Source organism: Sus scrofa, chromosome 9 (assembly GCF_054392235.1).
Source record: "Sus scrofa isolate SSC_HxYL_T2T_F1_AM1 chromosome 9, Sscrofa_HxYL_maternal_Yorkshire_Landrace_v2.0, whole genome shotgun sequence".
In the NCBI taxonomy this organism is placed as follows: domain Eukaryota; kingdom Metazoa; phylum Chordata; class Mammalia; order Artiodactyla; family Suidae; genus Sus; species Sus scrofa.
This window is the reverse complement of record NC_139391.1, coordinates 79,001,280-79,016,135: the sequence shown is the minus strand read 5'-3', so window position 1 is coordinate 79,016,135 and position 14,856 is coordinate 79,001,280. Positions and strand designations below refer to the sequence as shown.

At 35.1% G+C, this 14,856-nt stretch overlaps 1 protein-coding gene and 1 long non-coding RNA gene across 11 annotated transcripts in view; one reads left to right on the top strand and one right to left on the bottom strand.

Moving 5' to 3' along the window:
- Positions 1-2,235, top strand: part of LOC106504956 (uncharacterized) — a 57,164-nt gene extending 54,929 nt beyond the window's left edge. For all 4 annotated transcript variants that reach the window (XR_014815847.1, XR_001298948.3, XR_014815848.1 and 1 more), the window contains one exon: positions 198-2,235. This is a non-coding gene — a long non-coding RNA (uncharacterized LOC106504956). The remainder of the gene's footprint in view (positions 1-197) is intronic.
- CASD1 (CAS1 domain containing 1) overlaps positions 1-14,856 on the bottom strand; it is a 70,918-nt gene that overhangs the window by 2,017 nt on the left and 54,045 nt on the right. For all 7 annotated transcript variants that reach the window (XM_084977044.1, XM_084977043.1, XM_021063369.2 and 4 more), the window contains 7 exons: positions 13,462-13,581; positions 12,311-12,467; positions 10,733-10,812; positions 7,907-8,008; positions 5,980-6,120; positions 4,839-4,916; positions 2,864-2,956 (listed from right to left, as the gene is read on the bottom strand). In XM_084977044.1, the coding sequence (XP_084833170.1) occupies positions 2,864-2,956; positions 4,839-4,916; positions 5,980-6,120; positions 7,907-8,008; positions 10,733-10,812; positions 12,311-12,467; positions 13,462-13,581 (771 nt within the window). The remainder of the gene's footprint in view (positions 1-2,863; positions 2,957-4,838; positions 4,917-5,979; positions 6,121-7,906; positions 8,009-10,732; positions 10,813-12,310; positions 12,468-13,461; positions 13,582-14,856) is intronic.

Here is a 14,856-nt window from a genome sequence, read left to right as displayed (position 1 = left end):
CCCAGTAAGCAAGGGCAGGGACCGAACCCGCAACCTCATGGTTCCTAGTCAGATTCATTAACCACTGAGCCAGGATGGGAACTCTGCATGGTGTTTATTTTTAAGATGTCATCATATTTGTTCTGCATGGCCAGACAAATGTCTTGAACTGCATTTGAATGTTTCTAAAGCATATTCCAACTTTTTTTTTTTCTCAGCCCCCTCTACCCGGGCAGGTGGAGGAAAGCCTGACCCTTCATTTCCAACACTGGCTTTAAGCAAAGAAAATCTTCAGCAGAAACCACAGCACCCACGGTGTTCATCTTCCCAGTGACAACAAACAGGGCGGAGACAGGGCGTAAGACACCGAGGGCCACCAAGGGGGCCTTCCACCTCCTGGCCCAGCCCAAGTGTCCCCAGGCCCCTAGAATGGTCTCATATTCCTAGAATATGGAAGGTGCAGGGTCGTCAGCCATGATGCGGCCTGGCCCCTGCCTGGTGCCTACAGGGAGGGGACCACAGTGCTGTGCGTCCCACCCCAGCTGCTCTGCCCCATCTCTGGTTTCATCCTGTCCTGCTCTGAGGTTACTAGGCCAGGGGTGGCAGTATTGCCTCCTGCTGGGGGAGAGCCACTGACCCCTGGACTTCCTCAGAGGTGCAGAGGCCCTGGGGCTGGACACCCCATGCCCCACCCCCAGCCTCTCCATCAGGTGCAGAGCCGCCCCCTCTCCTCAACTTCTATGTAAGTATATATATTAGAAGACAACACTTCTACTTTTGATTGTGATTACAAATGTGGTTCTTCTATCATATCACTTCAAAGTATCGTAGATAAGAAAATGCTACGAAGTATATGAAATGCTATGAAGTATATGAAATTTTTATATATTTAATAGAAATACCAAATTATAAATTCATTTGATTAGAGATAATAAAACCTCCCATGTTCCAAATATTAAGAGGCCTGCAAAATAAACATTATTTTGTCTACTGAGTGACTAACTCATTCATGATCAAGAATTCTAAATTCTATGGAGTTCTCGTTGTAGCCCAGTGGGTTAAGAACCCAATCAGAATCTAGGAGGATGAAGGTTCAGTCCTTGGCCTCATCAGTGGGTTAAAGGAGCCAGCACTGCCACGAGCTGCAGCACAGGTCACAGATGCGGCTCAGATCTGGTGTTGCTGTGGCTGTGGTGTAGGCCAGCAGCTACAGCTCCAGTTCCACTCCTAGCCTGGCAACTTCCATATGCCCCAGGTTTGGCCCTAAAACCCTAAAAAGACACATACATATATGAGAAATTCTACAGAATTTATATATATATTTTTTTCTGTCTTTTTAGGGCCACACCCGTGGCATATGGAGGTTCCCAAGCTAGAGTTTTTGAGTGTTGGTGGTATAGCGGTAAGCATAGCTGCCTAACCAGGCTAGGGTAGAAGTGGAGCTGCAGCCACCAGCCTACACCACCCACAGCCATGGCAACAATCTCAGCCGCATCCGCAACTTACGCTGCAGGTTGTGGCAACGCCAGATCCTTTAACCCACTGAGGAGGCAGGGGGTCGAACCCACATTCTCTGGATACTAGTCGGGTTCTTAACTCGCTAGACCACAATGGAACTCCAGAATCTATTAAATGAGACCAAAAAAAAAAAATTGGACCTTCATTCTAGGACTCAGAGATATTTACTCTATTTTAGAGACAACTTAATAGATATTCTAAAATGTTATCGTTTATAGTTACAATTTGAATTTGGTTTTAAAATGTTCTATTTCAAATAATAAAACTCAGAATATTCAGAATGTATTTCAGAACCTATTTTATTTATTTGTTTATTTATGTATTTATTTATTTTTTTGGTCTTTTTGCCTTTTCTAAGATCACTCCCGCGGCATATGGAGGTTCCCAGGCTAGGGGTCGAATCGGAGCTGTAGCCATCAGCCTACGCCAGAGCCACAGCAACGCTGGGATCTGAGCCGCGTCTGTGGCCTACACCACACCTCAAGGCAATGCGGGATCCTTAACCCACTGAGCAAGGACAGGGATCGAACCCACAACTTCATGGTTCTTAGTCGGATTCGTTAACCACTGTGCCATGAGGGGAACTCCTTCAAAACCTATTTTAAACTGATTTGTAGATAATTTCATATTAAATATTGTATACAAAATGTCATGAGTATTAAAATTTTCCCAAAACTTCCAATCATAATAATGAATTTTATTATGATAAGTGTCAATAAACTAAATTCCAGTAATATAATATTTGATTATGGATGAATAACACATCAAAATCCTCTCGGCTTGATTTCATTTATATCTATTTACAAATTTCATTTGTATCTATTTGATTTTTTTTTTTTTTTTTTTTTTTTTTGGTCTTTTGTCTTTTTAGGGCCGCACCCAGAGCATACGAAGTTCCCAGGGTAGGGGTCGAATCGGAGCTATAGCTGCTGGCCTATGCCACAGCTGCAGCAATGCTGGATCCAAGCTGCATTTGTGACCTACACCACAGCTCACAGCAACGCCGGATCCTTAACCCACTGAGTGAGGCCAGCAAGCAAACCTGCAACCTCATGGTTCCTAGTCAGATTCGTTTCTGTTGCGCCACAACGGGTACTCCCTATTTCATTTTTTTCTCTCCTGATCTTAGCATCTTGGTTGTACTTGAAAGCTTAAGACAATATAAAGAATATTTGAAAGTTATCCATGTCTAGTCATTTAAATAAGGCTTTAAAAACATTCTATAACACTGCTTTTGAAAGTTCTAAATTTCTTCCCTGTAATTCCATTAATGACATAGCTCTGTTTAAAAAAAGTGCACGTCAGACTTATACACCTATATACATATTCACTTGTATAATATATACCAAAATATTAATGTACTAACCTCTAATGAAATTCTTCCAAACCAAGCAAAAAATGAACTGTAAACTGAACGAGCATATCCAGGGATATTCCTTATTAGGATGAAGGCTAAAATCTAAAGAAAAGCACAGAAGCAAATATTAATAATCTGCTTATTAAAAGAATTTTGCTTTCAAGTGATACCTTTATGTTCCTGAACTTGTAGACAATGGTTTTTTTCAATAGATAAAGTATTAACAAGTTATTTTTGATCTACTGTCTACCCAAACTGGATTTCTCAGCAGGTGGTCTGTATACTGCAAACAAGTACAGACTTTACATAGTGCATGGCTGAACAGTTTTATTTTATGTATATTAGAAAAAAATATAAACTCACCTTGAGGCCCCTTGTGTAGAAAAGAAATACATTTATGGAGTAGAATTCATAAAAGCCCATGATATGATTTTACTTCTTCCATAAAGTATTTGCTTTTGTTGGGTGCCACCTATCCCCCACCCCCTTTTTGCTCTCTTCAAAAGTCTCCTTCCACTGACAGCCAAGTAAGTGTGGGAAAGAGTAACTAAGGAAAGATGAGTATGTGAAGTAGAGTGGCTAGGAGAAAAGGTGATAAGATTCAGGAGTGCTTATCTCAGTATTACTCTATGTGCAGTCACCTCTTCTCCCTTAGCTCTCCTTACATTGTTCTGCGTGGGTACACAGTGTGTGCTAACATGCCCCCTCTGTACGTCATTACAGAAATGACATCAGATATGATATACAAAGTGTTACTGTAAGCACTATGATGATATGCAGAAGTCATGAAACTACTAGATGAATATAATACCACGTTTAAAACATCATTAACAATTGTTTGGCAAATCTGTCACATGCTTAGTTCTACTGACCATATTTAGATTTAAGAGGAATAAAGTAGTTTTTACATTGAAGAGAACTTAAAACTTAAGATCCTCCAGAAATCTTCCCTACTCCTCTCTGCTGGACTACTCATATTTTTAGTCTTTTTCTCTAAGAACCATGCTCTGATATCATGATGGGTTAGAAGAAATCCCATGTGCTTCCAAAGTGCCCCGTACTTGAGCATCACCACACTAATCTCAATGTTCTATGATTAACTGCAACCAGAGGTATTTCTGCAAAGTGTAAATCTAATGAGAGTTGCCCCTAGCTTCTGTCCTCCCAGTCACTACCACACACTTTTCTAGACCCTGATTCTCTGAGCTCCAGCAGAAATGGTCTTCTTTAAGTTCCTTGAATGTGAATATGCTCCTTTCTGTGACATGGCCTAAGTTCTCACTGCCTGCCTTCATCTCTCCATTCTCAGCTTAATTTTTTCAGGGATATCATCTCTGAACCTTGATTGCCCTCATTCCCATCCGACTACGTCATATTCCCTTTATGATATTCCCTTGAAGCACCATGTACTTCTGTTTATGATTATGTGGTGATTATAAGATTACTCTCTTTTACAAGGAGGTATAATATAGGCTCTGGGAGAGTAGGAATCATGTCTCATTTGGTCACCACTATATTCCCCAGAATAATATATTGCACATATTAAATATAAAATATTTGCTAAATGAATTTTAAGAATTGTTGAATGAATGAGTGAATATCTATTGATCCATATCCCTTTTAGACTATAAATTCTGTGAGCGAGGGGCTAGATGTACCTCTCACATGTAGCATGGGTACTTAATACCCAGATCATTAATAACTATGATCAAGTAAATAAATAAATAAATGATGAAAAGGCAAATAGAAAAGAATGAACATTTTCTAAGTGCCTATTAAGCAGTATACACTGATCATTTCCATACATTTAATAATAATATTTAGTAACAACTGTTTAAAAGAGATTATAAAATCTCTTCTACAGTAGAGGAAGGTAGGGCTCAAGTAATATACCTACTTTTAGTAGAGTTTTATCTCAAATCTGTCTCTAAAGACTCTGTTTTTATCAAGAATTAAGAAGAAAAATTTCTCTAAAGATAATTACCTGTACCACAGAAACAGATGGGTGGAGTTCATTGCATTCTGCTTTGTTTTTACAACTGCTAGCCCAGATTGAATAGGTCTAAAACAAAAAACATGTGGATTAGTTCACAATAATAGTTATGCTTTAAAGAAGCAGCACTCAGAATTTTCAAAATAGTTTTCTTTATAACATTATATTTCATTATGCTATTAAGAAAACTTCAGTAAAAACTGCCAAGAGGTTTGCTCATCACTCATTTTGGTATGCTCAAATATAAGAAAGTAGAGAGAGACGAGCATAAGGCTATGCTTTTCCGAAAACAGTGATCCTAAGGCAGTGATGGCTCTTTCCATCAAACCTTACATTGTATTTTCCCCCCAAACTTATTACGACTTTAAAAATTCCTATTTCACTGAGATCTCAGTAATTCTTTTTTTTTTTTTTTTTTTTTGGCTTTATTGGGCTGCACCTGCAGCATATGGGGGGTCTAATCGAGCTGCAGCTGCTGGCCTATGCCACAGCCATAGCAATGCGGGATCTGAGCTGCGTCTTCGACCTATGCCAACACTATAGCTCAAGGCAACACTGGATCCTTAACCCACTGAACAAGGCCAGGGATTGAACCTGTGTCCTCATGGATACTAACTACTCTGGTACGTTACCACTGAGCCACAACAGGAATACCCGAGATCTCAGCTACTCTTCATATTTAACATATATATGTTTATATTCTTTTTAGAATTTATGTTCAATTAGAACAACAATTTTACAAGTAAAGCTTTTATGTATTAAAAATAAATGATGAGGGAGTTTCTGTCATGGCATAGTGGAAACAAATCCAACTAGGAACCATGAGGTTGAGGGTTTGAGCCCTGCTCACTCAGTGGGTTAAGGATCTGGTGTTACAGTGAGCTGTGGTGTAGGTCGCAGACATGGCTCGGATCTGGCATTGCTGTGGCTGTGGTGTAGGCCGGTAGCTACAGTGCCATTTAGACCCCTAGCCTGAGAACCTCCATATGCCGAGGGTGTGGCCCTAAAAAGGACAAAAGACAAAATAAATAAATAAATACATAAACAAATGATTATACTCCCATCTTGTAAAGTTAATTTTCTATACTATTTAGGATTTTGGAAATTTAGCAGATTACATTTTGAAACTTACCAAGAAAGAAACTACTGAAATAAATAAGAGAAAATTTGAAACTTTGTTGGAAAAAAGAGGTTCACCCTTTCCTTCAGAAAGTATTTGGCGCTTCTGTAAAGCCAGATAAATGAAAGCAAACAACATCCCATGAAAGACTACCTAAAAAATAAGGGGAGAAAAAAATCTGTTTTAAACAGCCAGTTTTCAATAAATAACAAAAGTATTTGGTAAAGGAGAACAATATGTATAAAGGTATGTAGGTTAAAAGCCTAAAGGTCCAAAGTTTCTATGAAGAACTTAAATTTCAAGAAATGAAGGCAGTGATTGTTAGAAACTATCTACAACAGACAAACAAACACCTCCTGCAATGACACAGGATATGCTAGTTCACTCCAGACAGTTTCAGCAGCAAGTGAAGAAATAAAGACAACTTAAAACTAATGATAAAAACTATTCTGAAGACACATGACTGAATTTCAATGTACTCAATGAAGATAAAACACATTTTATATTGATACTTCCAATCAAATAAAATCAACAATAGCATTACCAAGATCTTATTTTTAAAAAGACAGTGATGGAAGATTTAAGAAAAGGAATTTAAATGTATGTATGACTGGGTTACCTTGCTATGCAGCAGAAATTAGCAGAACATTATAAATCAATTACACTTCAATTTACAATTTAAAAAAAATGTAAAAAGAGGTGAAAAAAATAGTATATGCACATGAGAATTTAAAAAAAATGGTGGATCATGGAGTTCCTGTCGTGGTGTAGCAGAAACGAATCTGACTAGGAACCATGAGGTTGCGGGTTCAATCCCTGGCCTCGCTCAGTGGATTAAGGATCTGGCCTTGCCAAAAGCTGTGGTGTAGGTCGCAGACACGGCTCAGATGTGGTGTTGCTGTGGCTGTGGCTGTGGCTGTGGCACAGGCTGGAGGCTACAGCTCCGATTAGACCCCTAGCATGGGAACCTCCATATGCCGTGGGTGCAGCCCTAAACAGACAAAAAAATGGTGAATCGGAAAGCACAAAAGCTTGTTTTTAAAATAAATACTTGACATGAACTATCATAGTAATCGCTCTAATGAGAAAAGTTAAGAATTTAAAATTATTTTATGGCAAGCTTTTAGCAGAGGTTTTTGTTTCTATATGGTTTAGAAGTGCAATGTTCGATTAGAAAAATAAGGAGAAAAAGAATTTCAAAAGTAAACATTTTATTTATTGACAATAATTGGAAAGTGCATAGGTACTGAAAACCAGGAATGGCACAGAATAGGCTCTAAGAAAACATTTGTTGGATGAAAAAAAAGGGAAGAGTGAAAGATGGAAAATAAAGGGAAAGAGTGAAGTGGGGTCAGTGTTTATTATTTCCCAAATGCTGTGATAGATGTTTTATATTTTCTTGGGTAACTGAATCTTAACCACCCTTCAAGATTAAATTCATGGAATCAGCCATGACACTGCCCTCTTTCCTTTGCACACTTTTATTACAAAGCTATACTGCAGAGTTTAGCACCTACTTATAAGTAGCACCTAATTATAAGTAATTTAAGTTTTAAATTAGAATATAAGGCTTGGAAGCCCGGTGGTATGTCTTCTCTAATGTATATCTCTCATAACACCAACATTTACAGCATAAATTAGGGCTCAAAAAATATTGTGTTAAATGGCTGAAGCATATATATGATTATCTATAAGTGAAAATTATGACTCAAATAAAGGTGACTTTTTAAATAATATTTTTACAGTATTTTCCTACTGATATACATAAACATGCACACCCTTTCTCCACTATAAAAACAGGGGGAGGGCTGAAGTACTTTGATTTATCAAATCAAGATTTTTCCTTATTCCTAAACTAAATAAAAATATTTAAAAATTTCCCGAATAGTTTTTAAAAGTATAATTTCAAATGGCAAAAGATTATAAGGTAAATACATACGTAACGGTCTAACCTCCATCTGAACCACCATTCATATACATTGCCTTTCAGTTCAAAACACTTGGAAAATGGCCAAAGAGAAAAGATCTTCTCAAATGCACCCTGAGAAGAGGAATTCAGGAAATAAATTAAGATGGTACAAGTCAATACATGCTTTGCAATTCTTCAATAGACTATAGTTTTCTAAAGATTATATAAAGGTCATTCACAATTTAAAATTTCTATTTATTTCATTTGAAAATGTCATTTCATTTGAAATTCATTTGAATTCCAATTCTACTAATAGCTAATAAAGATGACTTAAAACATTTTTCTTAACTCACTTTTACTGCACACGAAAGGCTACTGAGACCAAAAAATCAAAATACAAAAAAAACTCAACAAGGTGATAACTGGAAAATTATTCCACTTAAGGTTTTTAATTTGGTACATAAAACAGCTAATATTTACTGATAAAAACACAAAAATACAAAATACTTCAGCCAATATGGTATCAATAACCTAAAGGTTGATGGTTAAGATTGAAAAATAGTTTTTCTTTCTCTAGAGGTTCTTAATAATCTATAATTAACCATGTGAATTAAAAGAATCCTCTGAATTAGTCACCATACTCAAGCAACCATACTGAAATACCATTACTAGCCTTTGAAACAAAGTTTACAATTTTATTCTGGCCAAGTTAGTGAATGTACCCTCTTATTACTGATAGCTGGGAAGATGCGGAATGAAGGGGCAGAAGTCTTGGGTACATTCCTGCACATTAATGAAGTCCTTCAAAAAAGAGAACAAAATCCTCAATTTTCCAGACAAAGGAATGATAAATTCTATTAAGAAAATGCCATTATTAGATAGCATGCCATAGCATAAAAAATGTAACAACACAATTTTTTAAAAGGCTAATAAAAACCAAAGTAAAATATGAAAATAGTATTATATTTTAGGTAATACAAAATATTTATGTCAGAAGAACTTCTATACTATTTTAATAAAATGCAATATTCTCCATTTAACCACGGAATTTAAAACGCTAATACCTTACTAAGAACAGGCTCTATCAACATCTATACCTCAGATGGAATTCGCCGGTGGCTTAGTGGGTTAAGGATCCAGCAGCTGTCACTGCTGTGCCCTGAATCATTGCTGTGGTGCAGTTCAGTTCCTGGCCTGTGAACTTCTGCATGCTGTGGGTGCAGCAAAAAAAAAAAAAAAAAAAAAAGCTAACATCATACTTAAGGGAGAAAGATAATGCTTTTAAAAAAAGTCTATGTTGGAGTTCCCGTTGTGGCTCTGTGGTTAATGAATCCGACTAGGAACCATGAGGTTGTGGGTTTGATCCCTGGCCTTGCTCAGTGGGTTCAGGATCCGGTGTCACCATGAGCCGTGGTGTAGGTCACAGACACAGCTCAGATCCCATGTTGCTGTGGCTGTGGTGTAGTCTGGTGGCTACAGCTCTGATTCAACCCCTAGCCTGGGAACCTCCATATGTTGCGGGAGCGGCCCAAGAAATGGCAAAAAGACCAAAAAAAAAAAAAAAAAAAAGTCTATGTCTCAGAAAATTAATAATAATTATTACCAATTAAAGTATTATGCTATTATATATTTCTATATTTTATCCACATATATTAAGTAGATATACAGCCTTATAGATTATATATCACATATATATCACGTACATATATAATTTAAAATTTTCTCATTAAAATTTATTTTTACATGATCAATAAACAAGAATTTATTGAGCATTCATTCTGTGAAAGACACTGAACTATACTGGGCTATGTAGTTTTTCCTCCTGTGCAATGGTCAACACCGATCCAAAGCTGAGGAAATCTCTTTAGTCTTTCTATTGAACTGCTGGTCCGCCTTCCTTTCTCTTTGATGAACCAGTGGGAATTTTAATGAATAATTATCAAGTAATGTGGCAGTTATTTGGCTATTTCTCTATATGTTTGCCTATTGTTTCCTTATTATTTTATATATCTCCTGCAAAAACCTTGGAAGTTAGCATAAATAATGCTTTATTTCTAAGTATGAAAATAAGTAGGAAAATCTATAAAACAAACAAACACACAAAAACCAGCTTTAGAGAAACACACACATACAATGGTTGTATGGCATTTTCACTTGGAGCATCCAGGAACAAGACAGAGTGTTGGAGATGGGAGTAAACTACAGAATATGTCACAACTTTAGGCATTTAAATTAAAATATTTTGTTATAAATATCATGCTGCCCAAATAATATATCTTCCTGATGGAGTGACCAGCAGGTAGCAGTTTGCCATCCTGCTTAAATAACTGAGAAAATCTCAACCATTATAATATGAGGATAAAAGTTTAGAGACAAGAAAATGACCGAAATTTTTATTAAACATCCTACATACAAACCCTTTTTCTCCTAAGTTGGTTTTACTAACAGCCAAAATTTTACTCTATGCAGTTATGGAAAAATCAAGTAACACTTTAATGCTATGAATAATGCACAAACCAAGCTGCAAATTCTGTCAAGAGAATTTTGATCTTCACTTAGAGTAGTGCCTTATAAGAGGCATTCAATAAAAGTTTGATTGATCAAAGTCAAGTAAAATGGATTTTGAACAATTGCCAGAGGAAGAGCTTTAAATTGCTCTTACAACAAAAACAGTGGTAACAAAAGTAGATAGGTCTCAAAAGAACTACACTGAGTAGTCAACTACAGAGTGACACTTTTATTACAGTCATTAAAAAATGAAGCTTAAAAAAAGCTCTGACTCTTTTCTCATACTTTAATAGATTTGAACTTTAGAATAAAACAGAACAAAATATAAATCAAAAAGACCGTACAAACCTGAGAATATGCCAAAAAACATATACATAACAGCAAGAAGGCTAGTTTCAACAGTAAACCAAAATGCCAGAAACAATTTCCTAAGAGAGAAAATATCCAATTTACTAAGAAATATTAATTTACATTAAAAAACATATTAAATACTCTCCGCATACCTCTTAAAATAATTTAAGGCTGCCTACAGGATGCGCAATATATATCTAAGTAGTACAAGTTACAAGTAGGACACAAAGGAAGAAAAGGTGGAGGATCCTTACTCAGAATGAGGCTAGAACATTCACTTGATACCCTATAGTCCTGTTGTTTACCCACTCTAAATATATTTGAAAATACCCCCTGGATTCAGTTATACATATTCATTACCAAAAGTTACAACAAAATTTGGAACAATAAGTTCAATGTAGTTCTAACATACACTTATGTTTATTATAACTTAGGTAATAAAAATGTTTAAACATTAAAGCTCTAAGGTGGGAGCTTAAGAACTCCCCAATGGACTAGAATTTAACTATAAGATATATTTTACTATATGCATATTTTAAGTGATTTATTCACAATTTATACATATTGATTATCATTTTATTAATATGCTGGGTTGTGTTGAGGAATTAAACTACAGAGGCTGTCCAAAGACACTAATGGACTTTACTGAAGTCTGAAACAACTCTTTCCTGAAAAATTATCTGATACACTAATGGAAGCTAAAAGAAACTATTTTTTGATACATAATATTTGGTTGAAATAGTTAAATACATTATTAAAGATTAATTTTTTTTCTAAAAAGGGAGGCTTTTATTTTAGTGATATGATCTTTAAGGGAAAAAGCTTTAAGATAAATGACTGGGACCTCACTGAATATTATCACACCTGGCTACGGGAAATTTGAAGATGACACTTTTTCGGCACTTTGGTTTCCTTAGATGTAAAACAGGCTGGTAATAACTACTTATGGGGTTGTCTATGTAAGTGATTTTTAAACTTGTCTGACATACAAGCCTTTTTGTGAATGAATGTTTACTCAAACTCTCAATATATATAAGAAATCAAATAAGGTAGAATTGCCAAGATTAAAGCAGGATATATGGGCCTGGAGCCCTGTTTGGCTTTCCTCTCTTCTGGTTCTCTCCATTTTGGCTCCATATAAGATAATTTGAAAATGCTGCACTAGTAAATATTTAAAATAGCTTTGAAGATTTAAATTAAAAAAAGAGAAAACCACACACAATATAAATGCAAACTCTTATTCTGCATTGTTATACTATTTGAACTACTTAATGGTAAAATTTTAGAAATATAATTTAAGAACAGAATTTCAAAATGTTAATACTACACATAAATTTTAACTGTCAACATGTCCCAATAAAAATAACAGCCTTTAGCAACTAAAAAGACATTTAATATATTGAAAGAATACAGTTATCAGTATTAGGAAGGAGAAAGGGGGGAGGGATAAATTAGGAGGTTGGGATTGATATAACACTACTTCGACATAAAATAGATGATTAACACAACATTGTAAATCAGTTATATTTCAATTAAAAATAAAAATTTAAAGAAAGAGTAAGAGAGTATATTTACCGTTTGCTTTTTTTTGGATTATTTGTGGCCATAGTGCTAAAGTAACATATATGACCATGAACCATACAGTGACCAAGGGAACAAAGTAATAGAATTGATAAGGCCGATCCATTACAATACATAACACCACTACCAGGAAATTGAGACGAAATAAGACCTATCAAAAAGGAGAATAAAATGGTTTTCATTCCAGGTATGCATGAATAAAGCAGAGAGACTCTCTCTGACACAGTATAAATATTTGAGACTAAAATAGTAACTGTACAAGTGTATTTTACTAATCCATTACAATTGCTCTAAAATCATTGTAAAGAGTTGAATATAAAATATTTATGCATCATTATATTAACTGAATGCCAGCAAAGCACCAATCTGAGGTGTCCTCTGGCTACAACTGTCATATTATTAAATGTAGGGAAAGAATCGTAAACTTCCTTCCTAGGGTTACAGTTCATAAACAGAGATTAGATTACCTCAAAAAAGGGTGTCCATTCCATCTTTGTTTTGTGTTGATTTACCCATTTGGTATAAAATTGAGAGTTGTAATACATACAAAATATTATTGCTCAAATTAAAAGTGTCTTTGAAGCAAAAGTATCTGGGACTTTTGTTAAAGTGATTTCAGACAGTGTCATTGAAAGAACACAGAATTTGAGTAGATTAATATTAGAGCTCAAATAAGTATTATGTGACCTTAGGCAAATTATGTAACCTCTCTGAGCCTCAGTGTCCTTGTCTGTAAACATAAAGATCACAACTTAAAAATTGTAATGAGGGATAAATAAAATAATATTTTAAAACTGCCTAGCACAAGGAAGCAACTTAATAAATATTAATCCTCTTCTCAGAGAAAATGTGGCATATTACAATCATCCTGGGTAACTACATTTCTACAAAACTAAAGTGAATCAGCAATGCTCTCCCTTGTGTACCAGTGCCTTTATTATACATTCATCTAAATTATATTTTCCCATCCCTTTGTAATAAATTATTTATCTCAAATTATTAACCATAGAACATGGAAATAACACAACGTTAAAGTGCTATTTCATGAATTCAAATTATTCATGGTCTTTTAATGGCCATATTTATATTTTTTCAATGGGCACAAAAGCATGTTGAAAAGAAAAAAAATAACAATGCACTCCTACCTGACATACTCTATGGATTCCAAAGTCTCCTTTGATCCAAAAATATGAGAAATGCCCATACCCTGTTTGAAATAGATACGCAGCAACCAGAACCCGAATGTGCATGTACACAGGCAAAAACTGTTGACAAAAATAGATAAAATATATGTTAGCACTAACTATACCTAAATTTATCATAACCAGTACATTTAACCAAGATAAGAGAGCATCATTATCACTCAGCATTAGCTAATGAAAAGATTTATTCTCAAAAATTAGGCATTATACCAAGGGTTTTTAAAAAGTAGACTTTGGAATCAAATAGACCTAGATCCAAATTCTGATTGTGCTACCTACTAGCTATGTGACATTAATGCTGAGTTTTCTAAACTGTAAAATGAGACTATCTTCTCCTTCCGCAAAGGGTCTTGTGATAAATGTGAAACATTTTTGTATGTTTCATCCAATTTGAATTAAATATATGATACCATAATTAATCACCATATATGCTGAATACAAGGTCACTCAGCATTTCACATTTTTCCCAATGAGAAGATAAAAAACAAAACAAAATCCTACATTTTTGGCCTCCCAATTATATATACTTTAGACTTATAAATAAAATTGTCACATGCCTACTTATAATACTTCATTATTTAGCAAAAAATACACATTTAAAAAACATATACAAACATAATTCAGAAATATTATTTCCCTCCTACACTTATTTTATAAGACAATTTTATTTTATACTCCTACATCAATGTTTCATCATGACCAAGACACTCAGAATCATTTATCACCATTTTCAGAGCATCACATCCTGACTTCTAAGCTGAATGAAATATAACATATATCTAAGTTATATTTTATGGAAGTCACTGGAAATATTTTTTCATTTGTAAGTCCTAATTCTCTTAGCCTTAGATCACTGTCATTGCACCTTTCTGACACTGATTAGTCCCTTAGGTGTATGTTCATGATCTCCACAACACAGCTAGCATACGGCTTTTTAAAACGATCTTTAGAGGGCTTGATCAGTGACATCCAACCTTTATCATTACAAGACCATCATTTTAGAATAATTACTAAATCCATGTAAAAAATTTCTGGATTCTATTTTATAGATTTATCTGATTACCTCTGTAATTATCCAGCATTAACACTACTTATGGCCACTTTAGGTTAATTCAGCTTCCCCAAGTGGTATGTTGCAGGATAAAATAAAATAACTGAGCAGATGCCTTAAACAATTTTATAAGGCCTTGAACTTATATATCTTTTGTATACATCCTTAAAAGCATCTTGAAGATATCTTTTTCTTTCCTGATGGATAATATTTTTTTTCTGGAAGGAAACCGCCCCCCCCCCCCGTAATTACACTAAGTCATAAATTCTTCAACATAGCCTCCACTC